We start from the raw sequence: 13,120 nt of genomic DNA on the forward strand, positions 1-13,120 counted from the left end.
GGCTGGCCTTGAACTTGCAATCCTGCCTCAGCTTCCCAAGTTATTGGAATTACAGGCATGCGCTACTGTGCCTAGCCAGGATACCATTTTCTACATTTTAAATAATTTAGTTGTATTATTTATTTTTTAAAAAAAAATTGAAAGAAAAAGTTAAGAGGTAAAAATCTGGAAAAAGCTTTATAATTACAATAAGCTGTAAAGAAGGGCTGAGCTCATGAGCCCACCACACCAGGCTCATGGGCAGTCTGGGTCCACACGTTCAGGACTCACAAGCTCTTCAGGCTCTTGTAGAGCAGGCGACACCAAAGTGCTAAATAAAGGAAGCTTGGCTTTGCACCAGCACCCATACCAGTCCTGGCATGACTGAAAGACGTGCTCACAACTTGGTGACACACACCTGGAGTCACACTTACCCGGCTCACACCAAAGCAACTCCGCCCATTGTGTAGCCACAACAAGAAAAGTGGTTTTCCCAAGAAGAGAACTGGAACAGACAGTGCTGTGACGACCAGCAGCACTTTCTGGACGTGCTCCTGTTGGTGCACAAGGGAGAAGATCAATTAAAATATAGATACAAAAACACAGTCCCTAGGAGATGAGATGGGATTAGAGAAGAGCAACCACAGCGTCCCTGGGCAAGGAACACCCAAGAGCTGTAAGCCACATGCTACCTGCCAGCAGATCCTTCTACTCATGGCCGGAAACTTGGCCCAACACCAGAGCCAAGGAACACAGTGGTGAAGTATCATTTTGTCTTAGGTCAATAAAAATTTTGGAAAATTCTAAATGGAGTCAAACTCTAGCTATAATTTTCTAAAAACATCTTTAATGAGAAAACAAAATGCCCTTTTACACTCAATTGTCTTGGGTTTTTAAAATTATTATTATAAAAACTATTTGAGGGCTGGGCTGTGGTTCAGTGGCAGAGCGCTTGCCTAGCATGCACGAGGTACTGGGTTTGATCCTCTCAGCATCACATAAAATAAATAAAAGAAAGGTATTAAAAAAAAAACTATTTGAGGAATGTGAGTGTATAGTAAGTTAGATTTATTTCTACACATGGAAGATATTGGAACAGCATTCAGAACAAAAGCAAAAACATTGTCTTAAAAAACAAATAGCCAGGCACAGTGGCACACGCTTGTAATCCAGAGTATTACAGGAGGCTCAAGAGGCTGAGGCAGGAAGGTGTCAAGTTCAAAGCCAGCCTCAGCAACTTAGCAAAGCCCTAAGTGGCTCAGTGGTTGAGTGCCCCTGAGTTTTCAATACCCAGTAAAAACAAAAACAAAAACCAGGAGGTCTGGGTGCAGTGGCACAGGCCTGTAATCCCAGATATCTAGAGGCTGAGATGAGAGTGGCAAGTCTGAGGCCAGCCTCAGCACCTTAGCAATACCCTCTCTCAAATAAAAAATAATAAGGCTAGGGATGTAATTGGTGATAAAGCACCCCTGGGTTCCATCCCAGTACCAGAAACAAAAAACAAAAAACAAGCAGAGCTCTGTAGTTGCTTAGAATTAGCTCAAGAGCAAAGCAGAGGTGAGGTGCAGCTCTACAGTAGAGTGCAGACTTGGAATGCACAAGCTCTCAGCTCTGTCCCCAACACCAAAACCAGACCAGCTTGCTCCCTCATTTACTGCAGTTGGTGTGGCCATGAGGATGCCGAGGAGAATGTGAAAATAAACTGGCAGCGTGCTATCCTGTGCCTGTCACCCTGAGTAGCTGTTCCCATGTTAAAAATAGGTTCCTGGGGCACGTGTATGGCTGGGCATAGGTTGCACTGTCCTTGCACCATCAACACAATGCATTTCTCAAGACACCCAGAGAGGTGGCAGCCACAGGCAAAACCACCTCAGAAGTACTGGGCTGAGGAGTTGCATAGACCTGGGTTCAAGCCCTAGCCCTAGCAGCTATGGAGTTACTGGGTCCACCCTGAGCTATAGGTTGTCATCAGCACAATGGATGACACCACCTGCCTATGGAGCTGTTGTGAGAATTGAGAAGGAACCAACTATCAAGGGACACACACACACTCAAGTGTGCAGCAGTTGCTGGATTCAGGTAGCTTCTCCTCACTGATCTCGCCACAGGGCCTCTGCCCACTGAATGACCTTACTCATTTACACGTACCTATGTTACTCTACATTTCTATAAGATAATGATGAAATACAATTTTTTAAAACCACAAAGAAGAGAAACAGAAATAAAAGTAGTAACTCAAAGGGGCCAGAGAAATAGCTCAGTTGATAGAGTGCTTGCCTTGCACGCAGAAAGCCCTGGGTTCAATCCCCAGCACCATACGCGCACACACACACAAAAAGTAAGAACTCAAAAAGCTCAAAGATTGGGCTGGGGATGTGGCCCAAGCAGTAGCGCACTTGGCATGCGTGCGGCCCAGGTTCGATCCTCAGCACCACATACAAACAAAGATGTAATGTCTGCTGATAACTAAAAAACAAATATTAAAACTAACACACACACACTCTCTCTCTCTCTCTCTAAAAAAAAAAAAAAAAAAAAAAAGAGCTCAAAGATTGCAAATGCACAGCTTGCCAGCAAAGCCCAGAGCTGTGTGTGGAGCTTCAAACCTGCTTAAAACTCTCTCCATGGAACACGGAAAACTGGAAATGCTCCTTCAGGGAGTGCACAGGACAAAGATAGCTCAGGAGAGCCAAGGTCCCCAGGCTGGCACCTCTTTGAACACCCGCAGTCTCTGCACAGCATGCCGAATGGCACCCGCCTTGCCGTCCTTGGGGAGGACACTGGGCACTTACAGAAAGTGCCTGAGCAGCACCTTAGCATAGCAAGACTGGCCTGCTCTGGTGACAGCATAGGGACACCGAAGCTTCCCAGGTCCCCCAGAAGGCTATGACCAGCACCTCCACAAGCTGTGCGGATGGAACAAATGGGAGAAGGGAGACTTCTGGGGGAGCCCTAGGGGGGAACGGGACATCACTCACCTGCCCTGGGTAGAGGCCACTTGTTCCACTTGCTGGGAATATGAACATGTTGATGAACTCAATCAGAATGCTGGGAGCTTCCCTGGAATTTTCTGCTGAAAACACGAGCCACTTATAGACAATCATGAAGATGAGATATCCGAAAATGCAGAGCATGAAGAGGAGCTCCGGGATGGAAACCAGGAAGATGTTGAACTTCTTCCTGAAGTGCCTGGAAGACAAGCACCCATTACCCAGGGATAAGTGCAGACAAGGCCAAGAGCAAGAGCAGCTGAAATTCTGACTCAAACAAGAAGAGCCACACTAGGGTGACACCCTGGTCTTATGATGACTCACACAGGGCTGCAGATCTCCCCATGGAGGAAAGAGAGAACAGTAGAAATGACCAAGACTGTGGTGCCAGACTCCACCAAACCTCCTGCTTTATTCCTTTCTTCAGATTCATTTCTTTCCTTAAAGTGAGGCCACAAATTACTAGTGAATCTGGTATCAAAGTGCTCTATCTCAAAGAGGCTGTTGTAAGAGTTTTCCAAGTTCTCAATCGTGTTAAGATTTAAGGTTACAATGTGAAAAAATACCAATTATGTTCAGAGATGAGAATGAACAGGAATAAAAGGATACAACCTCTTATTTTTATTCTACTAGCTCTAAATAACAAAATAGAAACAAAGAGGTTTCCAATTTATAAATAAAAAAAGGAATATGACAAAATTCATCCCTGACTTGAATTTACATGGCAAATGACTTCACTTGAGCAGAAGCTCCATCAGGGCAAGGGCTTTTTCTCCTGTGCTCTCCTGTGCGGAGTCCCCTGTGCCTAGAACAGTGCCGGGCACGGGCATGCACTCAACAAACATGTGCTGGATAAACCAACCCATGCCCACAAAATCTAAGTGATCAGAACAGACTTGGGCAGGCCAGGGCTGGAGCTCAGAGGTACGGGGCTTGCCTTGCATGCATGAGGTGCTGATTTTGAACCTAAGCATCACACAAAAACAAATAAAACAAAATAAAGGTATTGTGTCCATCACAACTAAAAAACATATTTAAAAAATTTTTTAAAAACATACTCATGTAATATCTAATACAGAGCACACTGGCTGCCCTTTACTCAATTCAAAGAGCCTACTAGAAGAAGCAAGGTTAAGAGGGCTTATAAACTTGGCATATAAACATAGCTTTAAAACGATCTATACTTACAAGTGGTTAAATATTCCCAGAGTGACACCAAAAGTCATGTGAATAATTCCTAAAATCACAGACATTTTCATTTTGAAAGAATTTAGGAAAGTGAGGCGATTGGTTGCCAAGTTCCAAATCTGAAGACCAAACAAAAAAAAAAGAAACCTTTAACTTCCTTCAAAAGGTAATGTTTGAAAGTTCCTCTCTTAAATGGAGAGGCAGCTCTCAATTTACATAGAACAGCATTCCGACTTTTCTCTTGATGCTTTCTACCTGGGAGCCACTGATTTTCTCAAGCCAGGGCCACAGACTGTCAGAAAATAATCCAATCAAAATAAAACACAAGCCATGTGTGGCGGCACAGGTCTGTAATCCCAGCAACTCAGGAGACTGAGGCAGGAAGACGGCAAATTCAAGATCAGTCTCAGCAAGTTAGCGAGACCCTGTCTCAAAATAAAAAATAAAAAGGCTCAGTAGTTAAGACCCCCTGGGTTCCATTCCCAGTACCAAAAAATGAAAAAACATACAATTAAAAAATCACCAAGTACAATGACACAGGTTCAGGAAGTAATCAGAAAGAAAAGCAAAGGACCACCCCGAGTGCAGAAGCACAGCTCCCTCTGGCAGGATTTGTCACAGGCCTGGGGCACAGGCCACTCTCACCCAGGCAGGGGATGCACACGCATGCGTTACAACGCATTCACCGACATGTTTTCACTGACATGTTTTACAAGTCCCCTACCTGTGCATTTTGTAATAATATAACTTCAAAAAATAAAATAAAAGCAGAAATACAGCAAGTGGCCGGCCTGTGCCTAGGCCGAGGGGCCAGGGCAGACTCCAGGTGGTGACTAAGCTTCCCGGGCTGAGTGCTGAGATCAGAGCACCAGGACTGAGCTCCCTGGCAGCCATGACCCAAGCCCCCACTCAGTGACTACTTCTCCTCCTCTCTGAAAATTAATTCCCACAGTATCCCTTCAAGAGGATTGGGAAATTAAGATGAAAACACAATCATTCTATTTAAGTTAAAATAATAGTTTAGAAGGAAAAGGGTACTATAACCAGGGGACCAGTCAATCTTACTGATTTAAATACATCCATCCCATTGGGGAGGGCAGGAGACAAAGCAAAGCCAGCAGCCCAGGGAACGACACAGGGGTGTCACAACCAGGCCAAAAGCACAGTCTTTTTTTTCCTCACCTGCAGTGCTCGGGATAGAACCCAAGACCTCACACATCAGGCAAGTGCTCTGCCACTGAGCCACGCTCCAGCCCCAGGTCAGCCTTTGTATGTTAGCTAACACAAAGCTGGTGAGAACCACCTCCTGGGTTGAGGCTGGGAATTAGAACACATGTGCTTCTTCACATCTTCCTGGAAAAGCCATGATGAGGCCCTAGGTGGATAGCAAGGACTCACAGGCAGGCGTTATGGGAGCCACCCACATGTTTACAGGAACTGGGAAGGTCATGCCTGATTTTAAAATTAAAATAATGACAACAAAACCATGCCCCAATCTTTCCCTCTGGCCCAAACACCCAAATTGTATTCCTTGGTTCCTTTATGCAGAAACATTTCTTTCCTGAAAGGAAGGCCGCAGAGTACTAGTGAATCTGGCTGCAAATGGCTCTATCTTAAACTGCCATAAAAGTGTTTCGTGTTTCCAATTACATAGATTTAAGACATGGCATTAAATCATATGAATGTTTAGAGATAAGAATAAAGGAGCTGGGTGAGGTGGCATACATCTGTAATCCCAGCAGCTCAGGAGGCTGAGACAGGAGGACTGTAATTTCAAAGACAGCCTCAGAAACTTAGTGAGGCTCTAAACAACCTAGCAAGACTCTGTCTCTAAATAAAATATAAAAAGGGCTGGGGATGTTACTCAGTGGCTAAGTATCCCTGGGTTCAATACCCAGTACCAAAAAAAAGGAGGAGACAAGATACTAGGAACTTTAGAGAGTGTAGATGACAGCACACCCGAATTTTCCATTCTATTTGGCTGGCTCACTATTGTCCACAGTCACACCTGCCCCTCTGAACCAACCCCAGGATGGTTCCTAAGACTTCTCTGGAAGATGAAGTGAGGTAGGGGACCTGCCTTGTATACACTGTGATCCTAAGCCAGCCAGGCCCCCTTGTGGGGTTGGGGTAAGGGAGCCCTGGCATCTGGGACAACTTCTTCACTCCCCTTTACAAACACTTCTCCCACTTCAAATAGCCACTCCAACAGGTACCACATGGCCTTAAGCTCCTTCTAGCCACTTGACTGCATTTTATTTCAATATCAAAGGGTAAATGATAATTCATATAAACAAAGAAGGGATTCAAGAAGCAGCCTACATTCCTGGCTCCTCAAGTGTCACTTTCTCTAGAACAGGAGAGGCTGGACCACATGGCCCTCTTCCACACTGATGAGGCCTCCCAGGTGGAGTACCACCACTCCCACTGCATTAATGGCAAGTGCTGCACGAGGGGCCACCAATGGCCAGGTTGCTGACACCCACAGTACCTCCCTCACTTACGAGTCTGAGAACTGGACCAAACAGTCTGGAAAAGGCTGTGCCAGTTACAAGGAGGGGGAAACAGAGCAATGGAGACAACGGGGCACACTCACTGGGTCAATCCCAAAAGGATAAGGGCCTCGGAACACTCCAGGAATGGCTGGGTCCAACTGCAACACCCTGCTGTGCCTCACGACGCTGTCGCTGTAACACAAGCAAAGGAAGCAGAGGAGCAGAGGGAGCAGGTCGGAGCAGGTGTCGGAGGGCCTGTGAGCTCCCGCCCACCCTGGCCCTGCACTCACTTCCACAGCACCAGCTTCTCGTGCTCCTGCTGAGTGTGACTGGAGCTGTACATGGCAGACACGTTCCACCGAGAGCCAAAGATGTTAAGTGACTTAGAGAAGCAGTCATTGTAAATGAGGCCTGTGTACACTGAGAACAGCCCCATGAGCAGGAGGATGTATCGGCCATTGAAAAACATCCTCAAGATCTGTGAAGGCAAAGCGCCCATCAAAACAGAACCCGCAGGAAAACGTGTTCACAGGACAAACACACATGCTGGCAGGTTCCTGTCACTTCTCCCAGGGCTTCTCAGAAAACCACCTAGCATAACAGACATCCCTGTCACTCAGAGGTGACACAGATACCACCCAAGCTAACGCTCTGGAGAAAGCCCAAGTCAGACAAAATACAAGGCGGGAGCTCCCCTGCAAAAGGAGCTGGTGACATGGAATTACCTCCTGTGACTGGTTCAGTCCGGGACGATTTTCATTTATCACCAATAAGAGGGCAAATAAGAACATCACAAAGCCGTGGCCAAGGTCTCCAAACATCACAGCAAACAAAAACGGGAATGTAATGATGGTGAAGAGAGCTGCGGAGGAGGAGACCATGAGAGGTTTCGTCAGAGCAAACACACGGCTGCGGAGCCCAGCAGGTAGCGAGGCAGCCTGCCCAGGTGCCCCAGGCAGGGACAGAGAGGCTACGCACAAAACCTTACACCAGGGGGACCACAGAGCAGCAATGGGATCCTCCCAACACCATTACATCCTGCTACCTCCAGACGCAGAAGTGACCTGAGACACGAGGACTGACATATGCCAACATCCTACCTGGATTCACTTCCCTGTAGCTCCCGACGCCATAAGCATCCACGATGTTCTGAAATCCCTCGGTGAATCTGTTGGTCCGGATTAGGGTTGGGGGTGTTTCTTTTGTGGGGATCGTGTTCATAAATGAGAGTATGGTAGCACCACTCTCTCTCTTTTGTGCAAAAAGAGAAAAAGAAAGACATCACTATCCAAGAAAAAATTACTGATATTCAACACATTTTGGATTGCCCTCTGGGAAAACTCCCTGCGTGGTTAGGGTGAAGTAAGAATCTCCCCATTCAAGAGGTACAAGGACAGCAGGACCAGGGGCTGGAAGAAGCCTCTGGGGCTGGGGTCTTCCAGGAGAAAGAGCGGGCGCAGAGAGGAAGCAGGTGAACAAGGAGCTGGGTGAGACATACAAAAGGAGGAGGCCACCCAGAGCTACCAGTGCAAAACTGAAATTCAGGGCTCTGTCTCTTAGAAATGGTCAAGAAAGAGAAAGTAAAAAATGGACAAGAATCAACCAAAATGCCAACATTATGATAAAATCATATATGAAGTATTTTCCTTCAGTGTTTACAATTCTTCTGAAACACTTACTGATTTGTAATGAAAAAATGGAGCCAACAGGGCCCGGGTTGTGGCTCAGTGGTAGAACATTTGCTTAGCATTCACCTAACATGTGTGAGGCACTGGTTCATTCCCTGGCACCACATAAAAAAATAAACAAATAAAATAAAGGTATTGTGTCCATCTACAACTAAAAAAAAAATATATTAGAAAAAAAAAAAAAAGGAGCCAACAGAAAACAGTAAGAAAAACACCAGCAGGGCAAAGGATATGGATAGTTCACACACAAAAAGAAAAAAAAAGTCAAAGTCTCCTGAGCTCAGAAGGTACTGGCCCAACTGGTGGGACAAGAAGTGCAGCAGCTGGCACCACCACCCAGTCGACCAGCCAAGACACCATGAAGTCCACCCCACTGGAAGATTGGCACATGTGTAAATTCCAGGTCAAGTGTTAGTCACTGCCAAGGTATTTATAACTTGGCAACTACCTAAATATACCATGGTGCACACATACAATCAAATATTTGTTATTAAAAAAAAAAAAAAAAACAGGTCAGTCTTATTGAGTGAAAAGAACAGTATGAATAGCACAACTTTTGCAAAAAAGGAAAGAAAAAGTGTACCATCCATATCTGCTTATCTATGATTAAGTAACTCGAGACAGGGCAGAAGTCAAACCAAAGCTATCTCAAGGGCCATACTGGGCCAGCATGGCCGCAGATAGGAGGAAGCCACTTCCCTGGCTCTTTTCTTTTTAATGTATTTCTCTTTACTTGTAAACTATGTGAATATATGATTTGTTCAAAAGAGCGACTTCGAATGCGCGGACACACATGTGTCCTGGAATGGCCAGCTCTCCACAGCTGCAGCTGAAGAGCAGAGTCCAGTCAGGGCCTTCCCAGCTTCATAAGCATCTCCTCCCCACAACAGCCTCCAGTGGTCCCAGCGGGTAGGCAGCCTTACCGAGCCCTCCTCTAGTGCCCGGCGCAGGTCACGCAGATCAGCCTCAGGACACCAGACCTCAGCAATGAGGCACTTGTTGGTCACGTCGAAGCTGCACATGTTCAGCATGTGGTAAATGGCTTTCATCTTCTTCACCTGGATGACGCGGCTGTACACCGACTCCGCGGCTTTACACAGCACTTGCCTCAAATAATCCTCAGTTTTGTGAAGCACCTGGGAAAGAGCAGACATGGGCTTTCGACAAGGTGAGCACTGTCCAGTCCTTGTCACCAGCCCCAATGTCCCTGGGGGAGTTCTTGTCCTGACAGTGGAGCCACCAGGCACTCATCTCCTCATGGCAGCAGTCCCAGGCACAGGGCAGCATCCACCAGCTCATGGTGAGCCTGGGAGGCTGACTGCCTCCTGGGAAAGGACCCCAAGGGCCCAGGAAAGGGAAGGTGGTGTCCTCACTGTGGCAGTGTGACAGCTGGCTGGGCCCAGATGGCCTCCTGGACTCCCACCCAGCCTCCCAGTACTGGAAGCCCCCAGTTCCCAGCCCTCCCTTCTGCCAAGAAATTCCCTTTTGCTTAAGCGAGTCTGACTCTGCTTCTTGCCACCTGCTCAGGGCGCTTGCTGACATCGGAAGAAGCTCGACCTTAAACAGTGCAGGTAAAATGACACCCAGACCTCAATGAAGCTTGCCTGTCATTTGTGGTCAAGGATGCCCATTCAATGTATCAAAGATGACCACAGAATCTTTTTTGAAAGTCCCAAAATTACTCTGTAGGTTTCTAACAGGCTGCTAGAAAGGAACATCCCTGAGCAAAGGGACATTCCCATCCCCTAATCTGCCTTCATTTTTGCATGTTAAAAGAAAGCAAAGACTGCTGAATGTTCCACCCCCTAGATAAGGAGGCAGGTGCAGGTCTACTCACAGTGTAGAGATCCTGGATCCGAGTATTCAGCCCCTCCTGAATCTCCTTTCGCTCCTCAACAGTGTTTGGATAGGGGTAAATGTGGCAGTGGTAACTAGGGGACAGAATTAAACACGGCTTCATGTCAGCAGGACTAGAAGAGCTACTTCCAACACAAGAACCTGGGTCAATCTCCACCAGGCACATCCCCTTCCAGGGTGGAAGGAAGAGCAGCCCTCGGGGAAAATGATGTGGGCATAGCCTGCCAGGGCAAGATCTCACGCAGACACGCAACAGCACTGCTGAATTGAACAGGCTTGGCAAGCTCGCTCTGGATCCAAATTCTACTCCTGTCCCAGAGATTTGGGAAGCATGTTTCCAATCCCAACTTTCTGAGACTCACCAACACTGAGGCTGGAAACATAGAGCCAAGGAGTGCACACACACCAGACAAAAGGTGGGGTGAGGTCTGGCTCAGAAGCAATGGCCTTGGTATCTGTGCCTCCCTGACCTTAGGAGCCAGTGTTCTCCCAGGGGCCCCTGACACCCAGACCACACTAGGGAATGCTGGCTGTCCCCAAACTGCAATTGCTCCCACAACACCTTCATATATTTTTTGTTATTATATTGACTCTTTGGGTACCAAGGATTAAACCCAAGCATGCTCTACTGCTGAGCCACATTTCCAATCTATTTTATTCTGAGATAGCATCTTGCTAAGTTGCCCTACCTGGCCTTGAACTTGAGATCCTCCTGCCTCAGTCTCAGAGTCACTGGGATCACAGGTGTGGCCACCACACCAACCACACCAACACATCACCCTAACATGCTAATCCACACTGAGCATTCTGCCTTTGGAAACTTAAATCCCCACTCCAGCCTTCTCCTAAGCAATGATACCTGTGATATCAGGGTCTGCTGAGCTGCAAGTAGCTTTTCTAATCAATGTGACAATATATACCTATTAAAACAACAAAAAGCTTATCCAGCTGACACCCCAAAATTACTAGCTATATGATTAGTGAGAACCAAACTGGTAAATAGGAAATACCCAAGCCTTACCCCCTCCCTCAGGAAACAAAGATGCCCACTGGAAAGACACAAGGGGGTCCTGTGGGGTTTTGTCTGGCTTTTGCTAAGTGTCCCCTTGGTGACAGGGAGAAGCCACAGACTGCTTCTCATGCGGCACAACTCCATGTCCTGGAGGCTGGTGCCACCTGGATGCTTTTCACCTGCACTACCTCAGTGAGTCCTGTTAGCCTTAACAGAAAAGAATTACTGCTGCCTTTTATGGATGAGAAAACCAAGGCTGTCACCTTGTCCAACTCAGCCCAGTGAGACAGGGGCCAGGTGAGGTGAGCCAGGCAGCCCACTCTGAGCCCACACTTGCCTTTCCACCACAAGCCCCAATGAGGCAGAGGAGAAACTGCCCCAGGGATACTGTGTGCTCAGCTGTGACAGGGAGCCTGACCTCCAGCTAAATGCAACAGGAAGGCACAAAGTATGAAAATTTAAGAGCTGTGTGCAGTGGTGTCAGCAACCCTGGGCAACTTAGCAAGACCCTGTCTCAAAGCCAAATAAAAAGGGTTATGAATGCAACACAGAAGTAAAGTGACTGTGAGTTTAATCCTCAACACACAAAAAAAAAGTTAATTTGATTCATTCCTCAACTGATCTGAAGCCTTGAGACCCTCAGGGGCAAGGGGGGGAGGTGCGTAGGAATCAACTCTGGGATCATACTTAACCTGGTCTCTACTTTCAATTATCTTAAGTAATGCCCTGGCAAGATAGAAGACCAAGTGTCCTCTGTAGTCTATTCTCTGCCTCATTTTCCCCACTGCTGTGCTTTCTATTGATCTTGCTGTTCAGGTGCTGAAGAGCTGGGCCTCACAACAATAGAGTCACGGAGCAGAGCCAGCAGCCTGCACGCTCAGGGTACTGCTCTGAACTACAGAGGGAGAGTGAAGGGAAGGTGCTGTACCTCAAGAAATTAATGGCATAAAGGGCTTCCTCTTACCAGTCACATATCTTCTTGACCTTATGGCCAATCTGCTCTCCCCAGAAGGATATTAAGAACACGTACCATTTTATGACTTCTCCCTACAAAGAGCAACAAACGCGTCAGTTCTGTGCACGTAGCTGGGAATCTTGGCAGCTCCCGCTGTCAGAGTCCATTCACTCACTCAGCGACATCATGCCTCACGGTTTGCAGACTCCAGAAATGCCAATTCACCCACTCACTACAACATGCCCAAGTGACACACGCAGCGCCTTCATTTATCTGCAGAGCAGCAAAAAAAATTGTAGGACCTGATGCCTACATGACCAAGGAGCTCCAGCAGGTGACATGTGCCTTCTCGGCTCAGCTCAAACCATAACCAAGTGTCCTCTGCAATCTATTCTCTGCCTCATTTTCCCCACTGCTGTGCTTTCTATTAATCTTGCTGTTCAAGATGCTCACTCAAGCTCCCAAGCACAAGAAGGCTGTGACGTGTCTTGCTAGAAACACGCGAGAGAAGCTTCGAGAGATGGGCTCTGGGACACAGGCCAAATGCGAATGAATCAGGAACACATATTAAAAAAGGAGAAACAAACAAAATCAAGTCACAGGCTGACCAGCCGAGGAAGTGCTGGGCTCAGAGGCTCACAGAACTTCAACTTGAATTTTCCTAGGAACAATAATTCCAAATTTGGTAGTTTGGTGTTTTGCTAAACATAATTAGTGCAAATAATGAGAATAAATCATATTTACATATTTTCAATAAAACAGGATTCTAATAACTGCTTCAGGAGGGCTGGGGATATAGCTCTGTGCAAGAGTGCTTCTCGAGTGCATAAAGTGCCATCCCCAACCCAGAAAAAAAACCTGATAGGCATTTTACCTATTAGCCGAGCAGCTCAACAGGCACTAAGGCCTGAGCAGTGAGTTCGACACAAAAACCCAACCAGGAAAGCAGGAGCTGA

General features: G+C 46.9%; 1 protein-coding gene across 1 annotated transcript in view; it reads right to left on the bottom strand.

Annotated features, from left to right (window-relative positions):
• Atp6v0a2 (ATPase H+ transporting V0 subunit a2) overlaps positions 1–13,120 on the bottom strand; it is a 33,643-nt gene that overhangs the window by 8,705 nt on the left and 11,818 nt on the right. The window contains exons 7-16 of the mRNA XM_026402953.2: positions 12,174–12,256; positions 10,178–10,271; positions 9,264–9,476; positions 7,753–7,903; positions 7,378–7,514; positions 6,943–7,130; positions 6,754–6,844; positions 4,158–4,276; positions 2,958–3,168; positions 414–533 (exon numbers count right to left, since the gene is read on the bottom strand). Coding sequence (XP_026258738.1) covers positions 414–533; positions 2,958–3,168; positions 4,158–4,276; positions 6,754–6,844; positions 6,943–7,130; positions 7,378–7,514; positions 7,753–7,903; positions 9,264–9,476; positions 10,178–10,271; positions 12,174–12,256 — 1,407 coding nt within the window. The remainder of the gene's footprint in view (positions 1–413; positions 534–2,957; positions 3,169–4,157; positions 4,277–6,753; positions 6,845–6,942; positions 7,131–7,377; positions 7,515–7,752; positions 7,904–9,263; positions 9,477–10,177; positions 10,272–12,173; positions 12,257–13,120) is intronic.

Source organism: Urocitellus parryii, chromosome 3 (genome assembly GCF_045843805.1).
Source record: "Urocitellus parryii isolate mUroPar1 chromosome 3, mUroPar1.hap1, whole genome shotgun sequence".
Classification (NCBI taxonomy): Eukaryota; Metazoa; Chordata; class Mammalia; order Rodentia; family Sciuridae; genus Urocitellus; species Urocitellus parryii.